General features: G+C 37.2%; 1 protein-coding gene across 3 annotated transcripts; it reads left to right on the forward strand.

The window, feature by feature from the left end:
* The first annotated feature begins 142 nt into the window (after positions 1-142).
* CycE (cyclin E) lies at positions 143-21344 on the forward strand. 3 transcript variants are annotated; one of them, XM_068284131.1, is made up of 6 exons: positions 143-234; positions 8624-8770; positions 11746-12160; positions 18634-19988; positions 20073-20298; positions 20406-21344. In XM_068284131.1, exons 2-6 carry the CDS (start codon positions 8751-8753, stop codon positions 20634-20636), a joined length of 2247 nt encoding a protein of 748 aa, XP_068140232.1. In that variant the 5' UTR covers positions 143-234; positions 8624-8750; the 3' UTR covers positions 20637-21344. The 3 variants fall into 3 exon arrangements, with proteins under 3 accessions (XP_068140232.1, XP_068140231.1, XP_068140230.1); XM_068284130.1 differs by lacking the exon at positions 143-234 and adding an exon at positions 253-672; XM_068284129.1 differs by lacking the exon at positions 143-234 and adding an exon at positions 2154-2308.
* Positions 21345-22030: the final 686 nt, after the last annotated feature.

Genomic DNA, 22030 nt, shown 5'->3' on the forward strand with positions numbered 1-22030 from the left:
CCGGTATTTGAGAAAATTTGAAAAATCCCGCCCGCTTTTTTGCAGTGTTGTTTTTATTTTGGAAATAAACAGTGATGGAACTTTTGGTATTCAGCATGATCATTATCATTATTTACCCACATATACCCTCACCAAGCCACAGTCAAGACGGTAAATGATTTTGTTTTTGTTAAGTGAAAATGTGAGACAAGCTGAAAGAGAATTCATCATTTGTCACCACTAAGCAATTTGAAAGTAAGGGCAAAATTGATATATCGGATGAAGAGCTAACTCGTCGTCGACAGTAAATAAGTAAAAACAAAAAATAAAGGTTCTCTGTGGACTACAAAATATATTTAAAAAAAAACCCATGCATGCACACGTCGAAGAGCAGCCAAAAACCAAGTGTGGCCTTGACTTGTAAAGAGGTTAAAAAGTAGCAACAAAAAACCACATCGAAACATAAAAAGAAAAAAAGTGAAGTGAATTTGTCTTGCTGGCTGACGGAATAATTGTTGTTGCTCCCGCTCCCTATCTGTCCCTCTCTCTCTGAGTGGTGCTGTGTGTGCTGTGTGTGTAAAGTTGCCTTCGTTCTTTTTTTTTTTTGTTCATCCAATAATCCCCCCAAATCAAACCTCAACGCGTGGCCACTTAATAAATGCAACCAAGTCCACGTCTTTTCAGCCGGAACAGGTGAGTGATCTTTAAGTTAGAAGCTGCCACCTGGCAAAACGAAGCAGCAGGTGCAATTTATATCCCCCAAATTCACCGCCCACATTGCCTGCCCAAAACTCCTCTTTGTATCCATTCCCATTTGACCAATTTTCCCCCCTTCTTTCTCAAGATGCCGTTGGTTTTCATAATTTTTTTCCTGATTCCTACGAAAAAAAAAATTCACCGACGTCGCCGCTTCTCACGTTTTTCATATTTTCTTATGTGCCGTCGCCGCCTTCTCTGTCAACGTCGCTGTCATGCTGCTACTCTCTTTCTCTCTCTCAGTAAGTTGCGCGCGCAGCTGTCATCGGCGACGTCGGCTTCCCGCGCGCGGGAAACTCGCAACTTTGGCCATTGATAACTTGCAATTGAGTTACTCGATTTTTGGTTTCTTTTCAAAATCAGATTCTATAATACTTTAGCTTTCTAACGGTTACCACTTCTCAATGGGTTTCATTCAGTATGGTTGAGCAATCGTGTGTCAAAGTTGAGGTCAAAAACGTTGAAATTGTTGTCGATGACAACAACAAAGTGGCCGTTGTTTGTTTGGTTTTGCTTTAGAGTTGCCAGCTGCTTGCACACTTAAACATTAAGTTTGAAATTTAAAAATTGAAGTTGTGCAATGGCATCAAAAACAATCAATTTATTAAAATTGATCAATTATATATTTGTTCAAATTTTATTTCAATGAAATTTTCGCAAAAATGTTGAAAAATACCTTCTATATTACTAATTGTGGTTTAAAATAATATGTTGGGTAGATGTTTGAAATATTTTTAAAGTTAAAATCAATTTTTGTAACTTTTTGAAAAGTTCCTCTATGCATTTTGGTATTTTAAACATTTTTGCATTGAATCGGTGGCACCTTCTCTGTCAACCCTGTCAGCTGTTTCGCGCGCAAGCCGTTAAAAGCGCCATCCAACAGCTGTTTTGTCTCACAAATACTAATGCACACAAATTTGGAATGCCAGTGGTGGCAGAATAAACTTCCCCAACTGACGTTGGCGTCACTTGAACATGTTGAAGCTACCTCTGCTCCTGCCGCTGCTGCTGGGCTCCAATTCCATTCAATGAAATGCCACCAGGCCTGATTCTTCTTCTCCATCTGTGTATGCCACCAGCAGTGTTTCATCTCCCCCTCCCCCTAATTTTCTCAGTTTGCTTTGCGCTCCAGATCGCTTCTCATTCTGCCTCTCTCTCTCTCTCTCAACTTGAATTCTCTTTCTCTCTGTCTTGTTCGTTCCCGCTCTTTCAAATGTCAGTTGATCTACCAACAACTACAACAAACCTCTATGTTGTTGCATTTTTTTGGCGCTTCGGATCAGCTTGTTTTGGCGCGTTCTCTCTTTCATTTCGCTGCCGCCGATCGAGGTGTATGTGTGTGTGTGTCTCTGTCGACGCTTTAGCCCCGGTTCCACCAATTTGGGTGACCAACAATTCAGTGAGCCAATCACTTTGCTGCTGCTGCCGGCGTGACGACGACGTAGAAAAAAATTAAATTTTTTTCAAGTGCGCAGCACCACGTACAAAATTTGTTTCTTTTACCAATTTGTAATGTCAAATTTAACGGATTATTCTCTTCTAATGATCCTGTAAATCTATCTGCAATTTAAAGGTAAAAACTGTGCCATTAAAATTCCATAAAAAGAAACAATATATAAAATTTACTGCAAAAATCATGTGTGTGTGAAATGAAATCTAAAAAGAAGAACGAAAAAATTTATTACGCGTGTGACAAGTGTGTGGACAGAAGAGACTGAGGGCTGCTCTCTCGCTCGCTCTCTCTCGCACAGTGTGTGTGTGTGTGTAAAAGTGTGCGGCCCCGTTGTCGTCGTGTCTTTGCATTTTTTTCTTTTTGCTAAAAATTTAAGTTATAAATTATTTAACAAAAATGATTTTAACTGTGCCCAAATATATGTAACTTCAAAGGCAACATGACCAATTGGAAGCCGAATATAGTGCGCCGTCCAATAAGACCAATTGGATGGCCCGGTGGGTTAACTGACAGAAACCGGTGGTGGTTAATGATGATGCCTCCCCAATTCCACTTATAACCTGACTGTGAATAAGAATATGGCAAAAAAATAAAAAATAAAGTTCACTGAACTATTTTTAGTTTTTCCTAGGCATCCATCAGTATATTATTTGCACATTGAAAAAGGAATTTTCTGATAAGAGAGTATGAGTAAGGAAATTCATTCTCACTAGGCTAGTAGGCAATGCCAGAGATTTAGGTCAAATGCATGACAAGTGCTTCTATTAAGAGTTTCTAATGTAAACTGTTAAAAAGGATGTGATGAAATTTTCAAATAGCCCCAAAAGGAGATTTTCAGGTGAAGTGTTCCTGTTGCTCCTTTGGCAGGAGAGTTGAGTGTTGGCCGCGAGAAGACAAAACTCATTTTGCGTTCAATTTTGCTTGCATAAACGTAATGCCGTGATCCATATCTTTGTGCCAACACTTTCTAATCTTTCTCACTCTCTTTCTATCTCGTATCTCCCGCCCGAATTGCACTTTTCCCGCCATTCCACATAGATTTTGGGCGGTAAAAGCAACGAAACTGCGCCAACAAAACGCCTAATTCGCGCCACTTTGTTGTATATTTCTCCATTCTTTTCCATTCCCCCCATGCTCATTTTTATATTCCCTCCAATGACACACACACACATAAGCAGAGAAATGCGCTCCCACTGAGCAGCGGTGCTTGCTGCGGCAGAGGCACTGCCGGCGCTCACCAATACATAGGAATGCGCTCTTCCGTTTTATTCCAATCAGAACAACGAGTCGACGTCGCTGCTGACGTAGAAGTCAACGTTATTCGTTCGTGTTTTCCCCTTCACATAGTCAACGGCAACGACGACGACGACATCGTGAGTCGTCGACAGCAACAACAAACAAAAACTTTTTTCAACGTCGACCAACAGCGTCTGCGCCAACGTCTACGCCAACGCCAACGACAACTGAACTGATGGCGGCGGCGGGAAAAGTTCAACTCGAGAACCTTTCTGAAAACTTGACGAAAACGAAGCACAACCACAAAGCAGAGAAACAGAAAATGAGTAACACACAACAACAAAAGGCAACTAAATTATGTCAAAAGTGGCGCAAAAACCGAATCTTTGGGTAGTAGTAGTAACTTCATGTACTTCGACTCTTCTAAGCCGATCATTCCGTGTACGCTCTGGAGTTCATTGATATTACTTTTGTTCTTGTTGTTGTTGTTGCTGTTTTTTGTTTTACCTGCTACAATTTCTTTGCCGTTGTTCGACTTTTTGTTGTTTTGTTAGGTTTTTGCTTTTGCGCGCTCTTTTTTCCTTTTTTGCATTTTTGCAAAGCTTTTTTTTTTTTTTTTTTTGGTTTTTTGCGTTTTATAAATTTGCTGTTTTCTAGATAGAAACTTGTTGAGTGGGTTGCTGGTGGGGTTAGAGGTAAGAAGTATGAATGTGTGTGTGTGTCAGTGTGTGTGTGCTGAGTAAATGGGTGGATTGGGGCGGGTTGAGTAGGTTGGCATGTGTGTGTATAAGCACAGTATATACAAGTGTTTTTTCTTCTTTTTTTGAGATATGTATCTATCTAACAGAAACAGAAAATGATCATCTCTAAATTTATTTTTATTCATGTCCATTGCTTAAGTTTATGGCAAAGTTTTATTTAGTTCAGGATTCTATTGTTACCATTCAGAAGGTTTTAAGTGAAAAATTATCAAGAAAAAATATTCAAAATTATCTCATTATCTTATGGAATTCATAGTTCATGGATTGATAAACAATTATGAAACTTTTTAGGGCCCTTTTTATTTATTTAAATATGGTTAAGGATTTTCTTGGAACTATTTATTCTTTTACTCAATGCAAAGAAGAAGAAAAGCTGTTAAAAATACATTACATTACATACTCATCTGAAATTGCTTAAATCTAATAAAAATTTTCATAAATTACGAGGTTTTGAAATTACTAGGACAATATTTACTGTTTAATGGCTTTATATAGGAGCTTATCAAAGGTCAATACAAAATTATATAAACTTTGTTAAAATGAAAGTCCTTCTTGAATACGTCTTATCCTAACCTTTAATTTCTTTATATAGGGACTGATGGAGGCCTTATATACTCTCTGTCCATACAACCTATATCTATCCATATACATTTGATTACCTTAAATCGTCTAAATTTTAGAAAAACAAAGTCCTGATTCTCATATATGGATATTGCTCAGTTGCTCAGCTTGAAAAACATATAATTTCCAATGATAAACGGTTTGAAAAGGATAACCACTGTATTTGATAAGTCTCTTTGTATGGCAATTTACAAAAACATTAAATTTGGCCCTTTCTCTCTTTTCTCTCTCGAGCGGCTAGAAATCAAAAGGATATTTTAGAAATCATAAATATGAAATTCTCATATTTTATATATTTACACATAGCACATTTCACCTGCCCCTTTTTTTTGGACGTGAAATTTGTTTTCTTCTGGTAATGATTTCGAAGGAAAAACCAAAAAAAAATATGTGCATACAGATTTCTCAATTATTAAGTGTGGAATGTTTTACAAATATTAGTGGCGAAGGAAAGTATTTCTCATTGTACCTAAAAACACCAAAAGAAGCCTTAGAACGAAGAAAAATAACAATGATAAACAGTTTCTACGTTTAGTCAAACAAAAGGATAGGAATGGATAGTCAAGGATCCCATTCAAAATGATACGGATGTGGCACCGCAGGCACTTGAGTAGTAGTAGTAGGGGGTTCAATCCCTTTTTGAAATCGCTGCTAAATATAAACTAAATAATCAATTGAGCGCATCGTCGTCGTCGTCGTCGGCGTCGTTGAATGGTCCTAACGGCTACTTCAAGGCCGGCAATTCTTGGAACTGGAACGGCTGTCGTCCATTCAAGAACGAACTTTGATTTGCTGGTCTTACTTTCACACGACTACGATCAAGACCAAGACCAAGACGAAGGAGATGACGACGACGACGACGAAGACGACTCCTCTTGAGATACATAATACACACTAGCGGAGAGGACCATCATTGCGATCGACTTTCCTGTTTTATTTTACTTTTTTGTTTTCCTCCTCCTCCTTCTTCTCTCTTCCTTTTTCTTTTTGCCCACTTGGAGTTCCAACTAATTGCAGACGGAGCAGAAGAAACTCCAGACACAGGCCAAAGCCAAGATACATATGCATTTATCTCGAGTATCTTAGGAATGTATCTAAATGTGGCAATGTGCAGCCCAAAATGCAACTTCAAACCGAAAAAGGACGCACAAACGAAACGAAAATTGCGACTACACGACGATATGAGACTTTGAGACACTTGGGTATAGAGAGAAAGAGAGAGAGAGTGAGAAGAAGACCTCGGGATGCCTCAAGACCCTGAGACCTGTTTGCTGAGACTCGCTCTCTTACGTTTTGCACATTTTTGCGCATTCCTCTTTAATTTCGTCTTGCCTCAAGTTGCATTCAGTTGTTGGTTTTGCAGTCGTTTCCTCTTGTGTTCCCTATATAGACACTATATACTACATATGTACATACATACATTGCCATTGTGTTTTTCTATTTCCTTGTGTGTGAAATGGGAAAAGTAAATATACATACATACAATATAGATGTGAGCAGGAATATATATACATATTTTTTTTTCCTTGTGCTTCCTCCTTTTTTTTCCTCTCACAACAATTCCAGTTAAATCCGTGTTGACCTTGGGTTTTTGTTTTCAGGTAAACAAATTTACTCATCCATTCTCTAATTAGGCTTGTGGGAATGGTTAGAAGAGAGTTAGTCTTCTCATTCTTCTATCTTTATCGTCAGCGCCTTTCATCTTTCTCTATACTCTCGAAATTATTCATATACATATTTGTTTACCTGTCTCTCTGCAGCAGCAGAATTCTTAGTAACTTCGCTTAATCTTCATTAAACCACCGCAGTGTCACCTGTGTGTGTGTGTGTGTGGGTAGTCCTTGCAATTAGTTAGTCATTTATTAATGTTAGTTCGAGTTATTAATATTGAAAAGTGAAGTGGACAATTAATAAAGATTCCAAGTCTCTATCACTGATCTACCTTACCTGAAATCTAAACATATAAACCAAAAGATTATGAAAATGACTATTTATTGTTTATACGTACAAACATATATTTAAATTGAATTTTTGTTTGTTTTCTATTTTTCTTATCAATTTTGTTTTTAATCTTCATTCATATAGTTTTGCGAACTTTCAACTCTTGATTAATAAAAAATCTATAGAGCATGCGAAATGTTGCTGATCTTCTTTTAACTATTTAAATCTATCTACAATTCAATATTTTTGTTTAAAGAATAATTGTGTCTATGATTCGATTCATAGTTTCTTATGTAACTAACTTTTTAAATGGCCAAGAAACACTAAAGAAAAACGGAGGGTTGCAAACGAAACGAAAAAGGAAGTGAAAACTCAGTGAATAGAAGAAAGGAACGTAATTAATTAGTAGGCATATCCGCAATTAGTGTGAAAAAAGTGAAAATATTGTGTTTAGGAAAAAAAGGCAAAGAAATGGAAAAATAACATTGAAATACAGTAAAGAAATTGAAAAGAAAGTCGTTAACTAAAAAAGCCGTAGAGCTCAGAAGGGTGGGAAAGCGAAAAAGGTGTCGATGTGAATGGCAGGACATGCCCAAGATTGCCATAAATCGTGGCAAATATAACGCCAGGCCCATATGTCACACATGAAAACGGGAGGAAAAAGGAGAAAAACGGGAAGGAAATAAAGGAAACCGAAAAGAAAAACAGGATACCAAAAAACGAAGGCCAGCAGCGGGACAACAATTAGCAAAAGAAAACGAGGGGAAGTCAATTGAAGTTACACAATACAAAAATCCTTTAGACAAGCGAAGTGAAGTGAAGCAGAAGGGGGGGGCAAGTTTTTCTACTATCAACAGCTGCCGACTGGCATACTGGCTTTGATGGTAGTCGTGGTGGTGGTGGTGGCATTCACCTGCCCGCAGTTGCAGCAGAAGGATCTCTAGCCAGAGATACAACATACAACAGGTGCCACAACATTTAGATGAGAGACAGAAATAATTAAGCGCTGTAAAAACCACTAGAAATTGACGTTGCGCATGCGCCGAATTCAAGAAAACACCTGACACAGGAACCCAGAAGGGGCACCTTTGCCATCAAGACTCGTGGAAATTCTCATAAATTAAATAAATGATGGTCCATCTTGCTGGACTTATCCCACCACCTGTATACCTAGTTTTCCTCTACCATATATCCTCTAGATATTTCATTATTGTAATTTGAATATCTTTCTTAAGTCTATTTTTACAACATTGGAAAAATATTTACTTTTGACCATTTGCTAAAATTTTGTAGAGGGTTTTTCTCGAAACGAAAAACTCACGTAAACAAATTTGTTTTGGGTTTCTTCGACGTTGGGAAAACTCCTCGACCACATGCTGTGTTCAAGACGACTCCTCGTCTCTCTCTCTCTCTCTCTCTTCTGTTGGGTCATATGTTGTGTTTGTGTGTCCGTCAATCCATGTTGTTTTTATGTGGGTCCCTTTTTAGAGATACACCAAAAACTAACTACTGATAATAGTCAATTGTAAAATATCATGCAGGACATGTAACATGTGATGTCCTTGTGATGTATGAACATGGTAGGGGGCAGCTTCTTCTGCAGCGAGAAATCTCTTTCGAAAACATACATATTTCAGATCTTTTACGATATGCTAAATTATGTTTATTAGACTGTGATATTTCCAAAATGTTTTCCACTAAAATGTCTAGGAATAGATGATTACTTTTAACCCATATTTAAGAAGTCTTCTGGATACACACAGTCTAAAGAGATGTAGCTAACATTTAAAGTTTAATCGAAGGGAAATCCTTATCTAAATGAATGTTTTTTTAAATAAATAAATATTTATAATTGTAATTCTTTGTCTATTTTCAGTTTCTTATTTATGCATTGCTAATTTTCAAGAATCGCTGCGCGTGTTATAAGAAGCAGCAGCATTTGAATACATTTTCAATTAACAATCACTTTCCAATTTCAAACGGCTCGTCGAGGCCGTATAATTATGGATTTATATGGCAAAAGGTAAGTTCTCAAATCAAATACAAGATCATTGTAAGTTTTATGCGAAATAAAGTTATAACTATAAATAAATTTGATTAATTAAAAAATACCTGTTTTAATTAAAGATATAAAGCTAATTTTTGAAGATAGACATAGACGGAGATATTCATACATAAGAAAATCTGTATCTTTGCTTGCCTTTTTCTCTCAACCTGCATAATTCTCTAGGAGACTTTCTTTGCGCGTTGCGATCAACGAACCGAGCGACCAGCCAATTAACACCCCTCATAGAAACTAGAAAACTTCACAAAACTGTCTAATTCTTCAACTGACTTCCTGTGGCGACTTCCTTTTTGGAGTTTTGTTTTTGTCGGTTAAAACTATCCTGGTAGGTTGTAGTAGCACATTTGGCTTGTTTTAATTCTTTCATTCTTTCGGTTCCCAAAAATGATGTTTATCTAATAGCAGCAGCGTTCTTATAATTATAAAGTGATGGCATGGTTATGCCTGAATAACCCGCAGCAGGAGTCAAGCCAAAGTGAGATAATCTAAAAAATGAATTTTCACTGTCAAGTTCAGTAAGGACAGGAGACAAAACAAAAAAAACAGATGGTTGTAGGTGTTAAAATGTACTCTGACCGACAATGATAACCAAGTGTCGCACTAGCATTCCTCTACACCCGAAAGGACCTTTTCTGTTTAGGCTTCTACTCTTTTATTTTGGGTCTGCGTGTGATTAGGATATAATTGCGCGCGAAAATGTCATTGGAGTTGGAAAGTGTTTTAGAAACGCCACCGTCAACCACCAGAAACTAGCCTCTGGCCAGGCATAACCAACAATTTCATCATCATCATCATCGTTGTGATGAGCTTGGCCGTCCTTCCCCCTCAATGTTGGGTTGTGTTTTACTTTTTTCATTTGATAATGTTGTCATAGCGCACTTTTTGTGGCTTTTTTAGTTAAAGTCATGTCCTGTCGTAAAAATTAATTGAGTTTAATATTGTCCCTGCCCTAGCTTGACCATAATTGTATAACTGCCCAGTCATTTGGCTTGTCATGTGCGCGCCAGTCCCACCCTCTCTTGTGATCTTTACTGTGATCATCATTTCGATCACTTAGTTGATAGTCCATTTTATGGAACATATTTTGTAGTCAACATGTGTGCGACATAATTATTGGTATGTGTTGCAAAAATATCTAGTCCAAAACTGTAACGGAATTTATCAAAAAATGCATTTTTAAATTGTAGATAGTTTCAACAAATTTTTGAGGTTATGTTTAAAAAATCGTTGCATACTTATAAGGTGAAAAATTTTTTTGTTTTTTACAAACAACTATATTGAATTAAAGGAAAAGTTTAGAAAAAAAATGCTGCAAACCGTTAAGAATCAAAACAGATAAAGCTTAGAAAGCAAATTCTGTTAGAAGAAAAATTCTAAAAAAAAAGGTTTTAACTGAGAAATGATTTCAATGATTTGACCCCAAATATTAAAAAATTGTTTAGATTGCTGTAAAATTATCAATATAATCTAGTTCTTACTCTAGGCACGTTATTACTTATTATGCATATGATTTCGCTGGAATTTCCTTTCCTTAAAGATCCTAGCCAGCACCCCCCACCCTTTTCAAGATCTTACAGCTGCCGCTTTTTCTACCATTTAGGTTTTCTTTTCACACCCAAGCCTAAAAATATAAGAAATACAAATCCTGAACAAGATTTTTCCACGCCGCAAAGGGCTCGGGTGTAAGACAGAAAAAACTTTCACCAAGAATTGACAAATTTCATTTGACCTTCCCCCAGCTTGATTGTGAGTTTGTGTGTGTGCACGTATTCTCCATTAATTTTTCTTCTTCTTCACCTTTCTCCATAACTCATTTTTAAGCGATTTCATTTCCTCGTAATTTACTACGTGATTACTTTTTCTTGTTCATTAAACCATTAAACGGGATCGATAAAGCAGCGACCGAACTGCAGCATTAACCTTGACAAGGATCAACACACACATACACACAAGACTCGATGCTGATGCCGATCCCAATCCTTTGGCCAAAGAAAAATGGCTTAAGCATTTGAATTTATGTGCAGCAGCCCTTTTTTATAAGATTCCTTTAATGAACCCCCTGGCACCTTTTGTTATAGTGTTGGTCGTTGGTCCCTCTCCTCTCCTATTCCTGCTGCTCTTCCCTTAGGGGTTAAATGAAAAAAAACAGGAGTTTGCGAAAAAAACGACAACAACAGAAAAATTCGCGCAACGAATTACCTGAAGTGCAGTTATATTTTCTTATTTTCCTTCCTTCACTTGAGATGAGATACAAAACATCTGTCTGGGATCTCAAAAGGAGGGTAATTTCCTTAACTGCCTGCCTACAGCCTGCCAGCCTCTTGCATTATGCATAATGTGCATGCAAATTTGCCAAAATTGCTTAATTTCATTCGAGGGGAAAGCCTTTCGATTCCTCTTGAGTTACGATTTTCATCTTGATTTCAATTTCCCGGATGTTAAATATTAATGTATCCGTTTTTGGGCGCTACACATGATGCCCCCTACCCCTGTCTTCATTTTCTTTGCGAACCCAATCTCAATGTCGCTGCTCTCAATCCGTGTCAAAATTCAATGAATTTATGTATGTACAATATTCCTTTTTGTATCTTTTTCTCAATACGTGTACGCGCCCCTATGTAATTTCGCTTTGGAACAACGAACGCGACGCATATTGAATTACTTTCATATTTTGCCAAAAATACATTTCACTCGCATCGATTGATCCCCACAAATGATTCACACTGGGACTAGAATAGCTGAGCATGAGAGAAAGAAAGTTGCACTGAAAAGAAGAAAAAGGGATAATTTTAATCAAATTTGTGTGTAAAATCTGTAAAAATAACAAATAAAATAAAGTATTTGTTGATTAAACAGTTAATACTCAGAATATTCAATCATATTCTATATAAAGTGTTACCACTGTTTCTAATGTTTGCCATTGTCTCTTATAGTGTCTCAACCACCAGCAGCAGCAGCAGAAAGCCATCGAATGGAACCGCAGTAGTAGTCACCCCCGCAATAAGCAGCAGCAACATTGTCGTCGTCGCCAGCAGCAGCAGCATCATTATCACTAGCAACACAACAGCAACAACAACTTCATCAACAATTGATTCTATCGTCTATCAACCAACAACTGCATTAGCAAAACAACAACAGCTAGGAAACTGCATTTCTTCTACCTCCATCTCCACCTCCAGTACAGCCTCTATACCCGCCTCTTCTTCAAATTTCTCCTCCTCCTCCTCCTCCTCCTCTACGGACATGTGTTCTTGTGATAATCAAAATGTAGCAACATCGTCTTCTGCTTTATGTACCTCCAATAAACGTAAACGGCGACTGACTACCGATTCAAATGATGACACTAAGGTAAGTCTAAGTCTAAGCGTTTAGTTTCATTGTCGATAAGTTTTATGAATGAAATAGCATTATCAGCTTAAGTTTGACCTCGCTGATACCCAGTCTCAGTTGTTGTTCAGTTGCATTTTTGTGCGAAATCTTATCAAGGAAATGGCAATACAGCTGCCTAATGACCCAAACGATCTTGGGGTTTTGTTTTATATCATGATTAAATACTTTAAAGAGTTTCTTTTAGTTCTGTGTCTGTGCTTAAATATGGAATTCATTAGAAAAAATTAATTTTAATGTGCAATATGGATAAGTGAAGCTATATCCAACCAAAGTAGAATGCTCTTTGATTTCTCTTCTTATATCGTTTCCCTAATAATGTTTATATTGTATTTGAAATGTTTTTCCAATTTCACTTATCAACCCATCTATTTGGTCTAGTTAGACCTTGTTCTTTTGAGCGTACAAATAATTGATATTGAAGTGAATATTTGAGTTGATAGCCATTCGGAGATCTTTCTTTTATCTTGCCTGGGTTGAGCTCTAACCAAATAAGCCGTTAGTCACGTAGAGAACGAGAGGAACGTGTGATCTTTGGTGCAAACAATGAGCAAAGATGAGCCCGAAAATATAAATGCTACTTAATGCCAAAGAAAAGGCTCATTTAGCAATAGAAGAATCACCAGTGTCTGGCTGCAACATCAGCAGCATCAGCGGGAAGGTCCTTTTTCTCAAGTAGCTGCAATCAAAGTCAAGAACACAATGGGCTTCTGTTCTCCTACAGAGAAGCAGAAAGGAATAGAGAGAAAGAGAATGATTGAGATCCAGACAAGCAGCAGCTGTATTGGTGCAAAAGATTTTCAGGAACTTTGTGCAATGAACTTGCAGAAATGTTGGTTGTTTTTTTTTTTTTATTTTTCTCATGTTTTTTTTTTTTTGAGTCTGGGTTGTTTTTGCAAATGCTTTTTTAGCAGCAAGCTGGTAGAGAGTGAGTTCCCTTGCAAAACAAATGTCATTTTTAAAAAAAAAAAAAAACACAATATTTGCCCCCCTCCTCTGTCCACCCATTCTCCTCCAGAATTCCAGGGTTCTTTGCCAATATGTTAAGCATATGCGGCACAGGACTCGAAAAAATAAATAATAAAAGGGGACGACGATGTTGCGCTTAAGCGCACACCTTGAGTAGTCGATCGAACCGTCGGCGTTGTCGTCGTCGTCTCCCGCCAGGGGTGGTTTTCCCTTCGGTATGTAGTTTCTTGCTCAAAAAGTCAAGGTAAATGTCCGTTAAGACCCAAATGTGGAAATTTGAAATTGTGATAGTTATGGGAGGAAACATTGCAATGCGGTAAACGCGTTGCGTGCCTGAAGAAGAAACTAGATCAACACGACTAGACGACAAGGATGGGTCGCATCGGGACAGCCAGCTAACCACAACAGGATCGTCTGGAGGGGTTGTTCCTTAGGCGGATGGACTGACGCCTTATCCTTTTCAAGGATCGCTAAGCAAAAAGTTTTTTCATTTTTCTTCCTGCACAAACACTCTCTAATTAAATATTCATCGAGACGACATTTGCGCTATGTGGCGTAAAAGAAAGAAAGGAGAAACTATAAAAAATGGACGACCCATTGCTGGATATGCAAATGTTCTGCTACCTCATTAGATTTCCGTTAAAGTTTTATGCAAATCATCCATTCGGAAGGCATCTGTTTCTGGGATCCTTCTCGTCTTGTTCGCTTTCTCTGTAATATTATACAATATTTGTTTTGCTCCTTCACGTTAAAAAAGGATAAAAATTATGGTATTATTTTACCAATTTGTCAGTGTAATGTAAACCCTTTTTCTGTTATCCTCTGTACATTTCTTTTCTTTAGTTTCGTGTAAGCATGAAATCAGCGAAATCTTTTTCCACCCAAAAAGGGCTAAAGGTTATCCTTTGTGCCTGCTGTGGGTATCCTTGTTTGTTGCAATCAAGTGCAAGGCTTGATTTCTGTCAAGCATCTCACAAAGCATTGTGGAAACTTGATTTTTCTGCTTTTTGTTTCAATATTCTTGCTTCCCAGGAAGGCATATCCCAACTAGGAATAGATGACGGAATATGAAAAATGAGAAAAAAGGGGGAAAATGATTTGTAATTTGAAGTTTTTATTCGTTAGAAAAAAGATTTTATTTAACTGACAGTGATAAACAAATGAAGGCAACAACATCATCAAAATGAAAAGAGATCTGTTTTGAAAGATATATGAGAATCAAATTAGCTTTCAGCTTAGTTAACGTTCACGTTCGACAACTTTTTTTGAACTTATCAAAAATCTTAATGTAAGATTACAAGATACAATATTCCGCAGTTAAAAGAGGTTTTTAAGGGACTTTACGTCGTAATGTGATTTTCTTTTCCATATTTTTCGCAGAGTTTATGTTCCACATTGTCTTAAAATTTTTCAATATTGACTTTTTTTCTAGACGTTTATTGCTTGATCTTTATATTATATAAAAATGGAATTTCTAATACTTTTAAAAACGATATTTACTTATATATATTCTGAATATACATATAGGACAATGTTAGTTGTCTGTTCTATTCTGTATCTATTAAAATCGTAAAAAAAATAGTAAAGTTATTAACAGAAATTTAAATTAATAGTTTGATTTCCTTTAAGTATTTCTTTTCAAGTTCATTAATTACTTCTTCTATTTTTTGGCGGATTTTGCATTTCTATCGGTTTCATCCTTTGTCCACTTTTACCCTCCTCCCTGGGGTTTTCACACATTTCGAAATCTCATTCGAAAGCCCACCACAACAAGGCTATGCCTAAATTCGTTTGGTCATGGATCTAGCCAATTGCATGATTAATTACATGCCACTCAAACTCCACTTCTCGGACATACATAATTTCCCTAATGGAGTTTTCTCAAAGTGAGACAACATAAAAATATTTGTCATGTAAGAAGATGACGCGGACAACCGCGAATAAAACTTTAACCCCTTTTGTGTGAAATGATTGTGTAACTGACCAGAGGTCAGTTTTGAGGATATCATGACAAGAAATATGAGTATTTGTTATTGTCCTTTGGGATTGCGAGTGTGTGCGGCATGTTTACATATCATTTGTTATAAAAAGAGAGCGATGTGAAGTTACATATCCTGTGGGAGATCAAACGAGTTGAGCTAACTTTAAAAAGATCATCAATGAAAACTGTTGAAACATTTTCCAAGAAGAAGTAAAACTGAATTAGAGAGGGAGAGGGACAGAGAAGAGTAGAAAAATTGTTAATAATCCAAAAGAAAACTAAATTAAATTTTATCAAAAGACTCGAATGTGGGGGAACTCGAAGAAACATAACAGAAATGAATAGAAAAGAAACAACAATGCATATTACTTTATATATATATATACATATATACAACAAAAGTTACACCTGGACCCACGCTTACGTTGCGTCACGTCGATAGGTTGACTAAAAGCAAAAGGTGTTTCAGTTTTTACAACAACCAAACGACGACGATCGGCCGACAGTAGAATCGAGACGGCTGACGGTGAGATTACGACACATAAGCGCCGTAGTAGGGGGACTTTTTTCTTCTTAAGTAAAGGTAAGGGGACAGAATGCCAACACACAAAGGAAGGACTACGACAATTGTTCCCTTACTTTTGACTGAATGGCAGCCTGGCTGGCTGCCTTCTTCTTGGTCCTTGTCATATTGTGTTGTGTGGCATTGCATCATCTGCTCTGTTTTGGACCAACACACACAACATAATCTTCATCTTCATATTGAAAATGGACTTCCCAGTGACATTTCGAGTTTATGTTTTGGGTGTCCTAGTGGGTTGGTTTGAATTGAATATGAAAAATGCAGTGTAAAGGAAACTTTTGCTCTTAACTAATGTCTAAAGATCATGAGCAGCAGCTGCAGCAGCGGCTTATGGGAGAGGGCACACACCGATTACCATAGTGTTTAACCCTTGTTAAGCTCTGCAACCCTTTTTTAATATTTACTGGGTTCTGATCCAGATCTTATTTAGAACAAGAACAGCAACAAAAACACAAGAAAACATTTACTCACTTTACAGTTGAACAAATTTGCTTACATCTTTGCAGTGATCATCGGATCATGTCATAAAAATCATGAAAATTTTCCAATTTCTTCTTCATGCTTGACCAGAACGGCAGATGTCAGTTAGTAAGAGTTGGACAATCTGTTCTGCTTTGAGTTGACTACTATTTCTTATGCCATTGCACGCTTTGATTTTAATTACATTTGCTTGACATGTGTCCATGCAGCAATTGCCATTCTTCTCCTCCTTTCTTTGGCTCTGTCTGTCTGTCTGTCTGTCAGTATATATATTACCTAAATCAGTAGAATCTTTTATAGAAGACAGAAGACGAAAAAAAGAGGGAGTATGTGTATGTGTGGAGGGTTGGCTGACTGGCTGGCTGGCTGCATGCAGTTTGGGTCGAAAAAGAATAAGAAATTAAATTTGTCATGCATCTAAGATTGACTGGACCTTCCTGTCATGGCACAAATTGTCATCTTCCCTTGCTTTTCTTTACCTTTTCTTTGGGGTGTGTGTCGTTGTTTCTTTGTGCTTTGGAAGGCAAACCTACTCAAACAATTAAAAATGTCACATAAATATCATAAAATTTTTCCCCCATTTTCGTAGAAATTATGTGAAAAATCTTTAATGAGCCAGTAAAGCTTTTATGATGTGTGAGGTAGAGAATGTGCATGGGATTGGAACTTATAAGGATACTTTGATTCCTTAAGGTTATTGACAGCAAAATGAGTCATTCCTCTCTTGAGCATTTAGGTCCACAGATCATTTTTCATCCAGATTGTGGTTCCATTAGCATTGCTCTACATTTTGGCTTTTGCAACGCCCTGGACTCGGTTTTTGTTGTTGTTGAGTGTCTTAGATGTCTGCCCTTAGATAATTTATTGTCCAAAGACAGTAGAAAAACCTCGAGCTCCTAAGATCTTAGACTTGGACCATGCAGCTTGCCTCGAGCCAAAGGGCAACAATACCTACCAAAAGTAGTTAAGAAATGCATTGAACAGAAAAGGACAGAGAATTGTATGTATTATGTAGGTAGTGATTTTTCCTAGCGTCGCGTCTGTCTACCTGGGAGGGGGAAAAAATGTTGACAAAAATAATTGTAAAAAGGATCAGGCGCAGCCGTCGGTCGGACCGTCTTGGTCGCTGTCTAAGGGATTTGTTGTTTGGCTGATAAACACCCAGAAGGCGAAAAATGCTGCAATGCAAAAATGGTCTTAAGAAACGGGCCGAGAACCTACCCTTAAACTCCCTGAGCGAGACAGAGAAAGGGAGAGTGAGACAACCAGTAATAGAGGGAGATACAAAATACAATTCATTCGATCCTGTTTTCTGTATTTTGAAGAAATGCCGATGCAACGGCATTTTCAACCCCTAAAATCTATTCGTCGTTGCATTCGTTGAGCAGGATAACGACAACGATCGGGGATCGGCGATCTGGAACGACGGGCGTCGAGCTCAGTTGCACAGCGCAAGTCAACGCGTTTGGTACACAACACAAACAGCGCTAAAACCAAAAAACAAAAAAGAACAAAAATAATAAGCAAGAAGTAAAATGAAAGAAGAAGTAGCAAAAAGTTGAAACTGAGTGCAAAAAACTAATTTAAGAACCGGATTTTCGACAAGATCAAGAAATTATCATCGAAAATGTTTTAAGTGCCAAACAATTTTTGCAAAATAAAAAACATTTCTAACTTATACCAAAGAATTATAAACAAATATTAACAATAACAATTACATCGGCAACATAAATTAATTAACCAAAGACTGCTGTTAAATTATTAATTATTACATAGTGCAATACAAAGTTATCTCTTGCTCTCTCAAGTCTCAATTTCTCACGATACCCCAAACCAAAGTGTTATTGTTATATATCCCTGTTAGCCCCCCGACTCGGTCTCTGTTTCGGTATTTTATTTGAACGATCCGGTTTTTGTACTCGATCTTTTGTCTATTGTGCGGGTGTATGCTGTCGACCAACCAAAGACTGCAAGAGAATATAAAGGTCCTCGACAAGGATTATACATTCATTTTGACAGGCGTGCCCACATAAATTTTTGCTCATCCTTCATTGAAACTAAACCGGCTGGCAATTAATTCGAAACACGTTTCCCACTAACCGTGTGAACGACGAACTGGAAGATCCTTTCCCTTTAGTGATCTATTGATCTAATTATTGACTTGGTCTTTATTCAATTTTCGGACTTTTTTTATTTAAATTGTTGGTTCATGTTATTATGAAGTTGGAACAGAAGCGCAAATTCATTGAAATGGTAAATTTAATTATACTTACTAAATGAACATTAAATTAAGTAAACAATGATAATTATGAATCTGAAAAAAGCTTATCACATTTATGAAAAGTTTTATTAGGGTAAAAAAAAAATCGATTGGAAATCTAAATAGTTTTTTTTTTTTTTTTTATATTTTTGTCATTTTAGGATCCCGAACTCGGTTTCGAGCCACCATCGGCCAAGCGTCAACAACGTCTGCCTGCTCTCTATGGCAGTGATCAGAGCAATCTCTCATCGGTGTACACATCGCCAGTGGTTTCCGCCGATGCCCAAAATACCCAAGAACTGCTCAGTATACGCAGTTCACCAGCTGAGGAATTACCCGAATCCTCGCACAGTCCATTGCCAGACAGTCCAGACAGTCCACCAAGTCCAGATCGTGGTGGGTCAAAGTTATCGCCTGTTGTGGTGCGCTATGCAAAAGATCAAGTGACCAGCAGTAGCAGCACATTAGCTGCTGAATCAGATGAGCAAGAACTGGATGAGGATGAAGATGATGTGCTGGACGATAGTTGCGAGGATTATTCTCTCGATGAGGAAGAAGACGATGACGATGAGGAGATTCATTCGTCAACAGTGTCCCCAGTCTCAAGCAATGATGAACGTACTCCGGCTCCGCAGCAGCAACCACAGAGCAGCAGTTCGTCGTCAACTGTTCCCAATGTCAAGACCATGGATGCTTATTTGACATACAACCGGCAAAATAGAAATTCGATACACGAAGTGAAAACTGTGAAGCTGGAGGATTATGTGTCATTTAATCAATGCATGTCACCCGCCCAAGAGACTACAGTTAGGCAATGTCCATTGCCCGCTCTTTCATGGGCCAATGCAGCTGATGTATGGAAGTTAATGTGCCAGCGGGATGAACAGGACTCTCATCTGCGAAGTATTACCATGTTGGAGCCACATCCGGGCCTGCAGCCACGTATGCGAGCCATTCTACTGGACTGGTTGATTGAAGTCTGTGAAGTGTATAAACTACATCGGGAAACATTCTATTTGGCTGTAGACTATCTGGATCGTTATCTGCACAAGGCAAGAAAAGTCCAGAAGACACATCTCCAGTTGATAGGCATTACCTGTTTGTTTGTGGCCGCCAAAGTTGAGGAGATTTATCCACCGAAAATCGGTGAATTTGCCTATGTCACTGATGGGGCTTGCACCGAGAAGGATATTCTGGAGTACGAGAAGTACTTGCTGCAGGCTCTAGATTGGGAGATAAGTCCCATTACGGTCACCGGATGGCTCGGTGTCTATATGCAATTGAATGTGAACAATCGTACACCGGCATCCTTCTCTCAGATTGGCAAGCAGGCTGCAAATGATGGGGGCATAGCCGCAGGAGTTTGCTCTGATGATGCCTTCATTTATCCACAATTCTCTGGCTATGAATTTGTGCAGACATCGCAGCTATTGGATCTATGCACTCTCGATGTGGGTATGGCAAATTATCCATATTCAGTCCTGGCTGCGGCAGCCATTAGTCATACATTCAATCGGTAAGTGTCACTCAAAAGAGATACATATACATAAATGAAAAAAAGGCAATTTACTAACCAACAACTCTTTTCTATTTCTTGCAGGGAAACGGCTTTGCGTTGTTCTGGTCTCGATTGGCAGGTGATACAACCTTGTGCCCTCTGGATGGAGCCCTTCTTTAGGGTGATATCAAAAAGGGCCCCTTTCCTCCAGCTAAATGAGCAGAACGAACAAGTGAGCAATAAATTTAGCTTGGCCCATGTGTGCCCCAATATAGTCACCGATGATTCTCATATCATTCAAACGCATACGACCACCATGGACATGTATGTAAGTATCAAACGAATCGGCTAAAGTGTTTCTTTTCTTTGTCTCTGTCTCTGTTTGTCAATTTGCAACTCTAAACTCACAAAAATCTTTCTTACTCACTCTTTTAGGACGAATTACTTATGGCTCAGGATGCATTGCATGCCATACGAGCTCGTACTCAGGCCTCACCTGCCACGGCGCTGCGCGCTCCTGATAATTTGCTAACGCCGCCCGCCTCTAGTCACAAGCCAGATGAATATCTGGGCGATGAGGATGGTGAATTGGTGACTGGGCAAAGCAACAGCAGCAGTTCGCTGGCAAATCGCGAGAATGTTGCCTTGACTGGCAGTGGAAACTAAGCAATAGCTTCCACCATATTGTCGTCGTTGTCGTCGTCATTGTTGTCACTCTCTCCCCGCCCAAACAGTTTTTAAAGTTTAAGTGTTTCTTCTATATATATATATAAATTATTTTTGTGAAAAGTTAATTAGTTTCTTAAAAAATAAGTTAATTTTTTCATTGAAAATTTCTTTTTCTTTATTTTTTTCGTCTATTTATCTATATATATAAAAAATATTAATTACAAAAAACTAAAAAAAAAAAAAAAAAAAATAAGAAAATAATGCAAAACAGAGAATATAATTTTTAAATGTAAACTTTCTAGGTATAAGCAAGGCAAAACTGGATTAATTTTTATAGTTTAATTTACTGAAGAATGCAAAAAGTTAAAGCAAAGAGAGAAAAAAATGAATGTAAAATAAGTGAAAAAAATATGATAGATGAAGGCCAGCTAAAAGCTGGATAGAAAGGTATTTATTTTGTAGACTCAGGCTCAGCTCAGATGATTATGAACGATCCACTCAATTCATTTATTCATTCAGTCATTCATAATTTGAGATGATTAACATTTACTAACAATCATAACGAAATGCAAACAAATCACTTGACTAATCAACTAAAATTACAATGTGTAAGTTGAGGGAAATGCTGACTAAAACATCCAACGCTTTGCATATTCATTCATCATGAATTCCCAAACTAACCCAACAAAATCCACAAGACAAAAACCGACCAAATTGGTCACAGCTGAACCAAGAGAGGACAAAAATGTTAAATGGCAATGAATTAAAAAGAAAAAACAAAAGCACAAACAAAAAATAACAAGCATAAAACTAAAAAGAAGGAAATTATGATGTTAAAATGTTTTAATCTAGACTAATTTTGCCATAATTTGCTAAGCAAATATATCTGTACATATTATATATATTCAAAAAAAAAAAAAATCTAAAAAAAAAACACAAACATAAAATCGTTATTTACGACTAACTAAAAATGAAACGCATATAATATATTATTATATAAGTGTATAATTTCTATCTCTATATATCCATCATCAGAAACAAAACAAGCAAAACACAATATTAGTAAAAATTATCCATATAACTTTAGATTTTAATTAAACATTAAGTGTTCATATTGATTAAGGCTGGCATGAAAACAAAAAGCACAAACAAAAACCAACAAAAAAAAAAAAAAAAAAAAGAAAAGGAAAAAGAAAACAAGAAACAAACACAATCCTAAGTGTATTTATATATTTTATTTGATAGTTTTTAAAAGCAATACATATAATTATGGAAAAATATTGATTTTAAAACAATTTCACAAGCGCTTATTACTATGATTACACCTAAGTTGAATTCAAGCAACTCTATAAATAAATCAAATATATCTAAATATATGAATATATATATTT

This window comes from Drosophila tropicalis, unplaced genomic scaffold (assembly GCF_018151085.1).
Source record: "Drosophila tropicalis isolate 14030-0801.00 unplaced genomic scaffold, ASM1815108v1 contig_302, whole genome shotgun sequence".
Lineage (NCBI taxonomy): Eukaryota > Metazoa > Arthropoda > Insecta > Diptera > Drosophilidae > Drosophila > Drosophila tropicalis.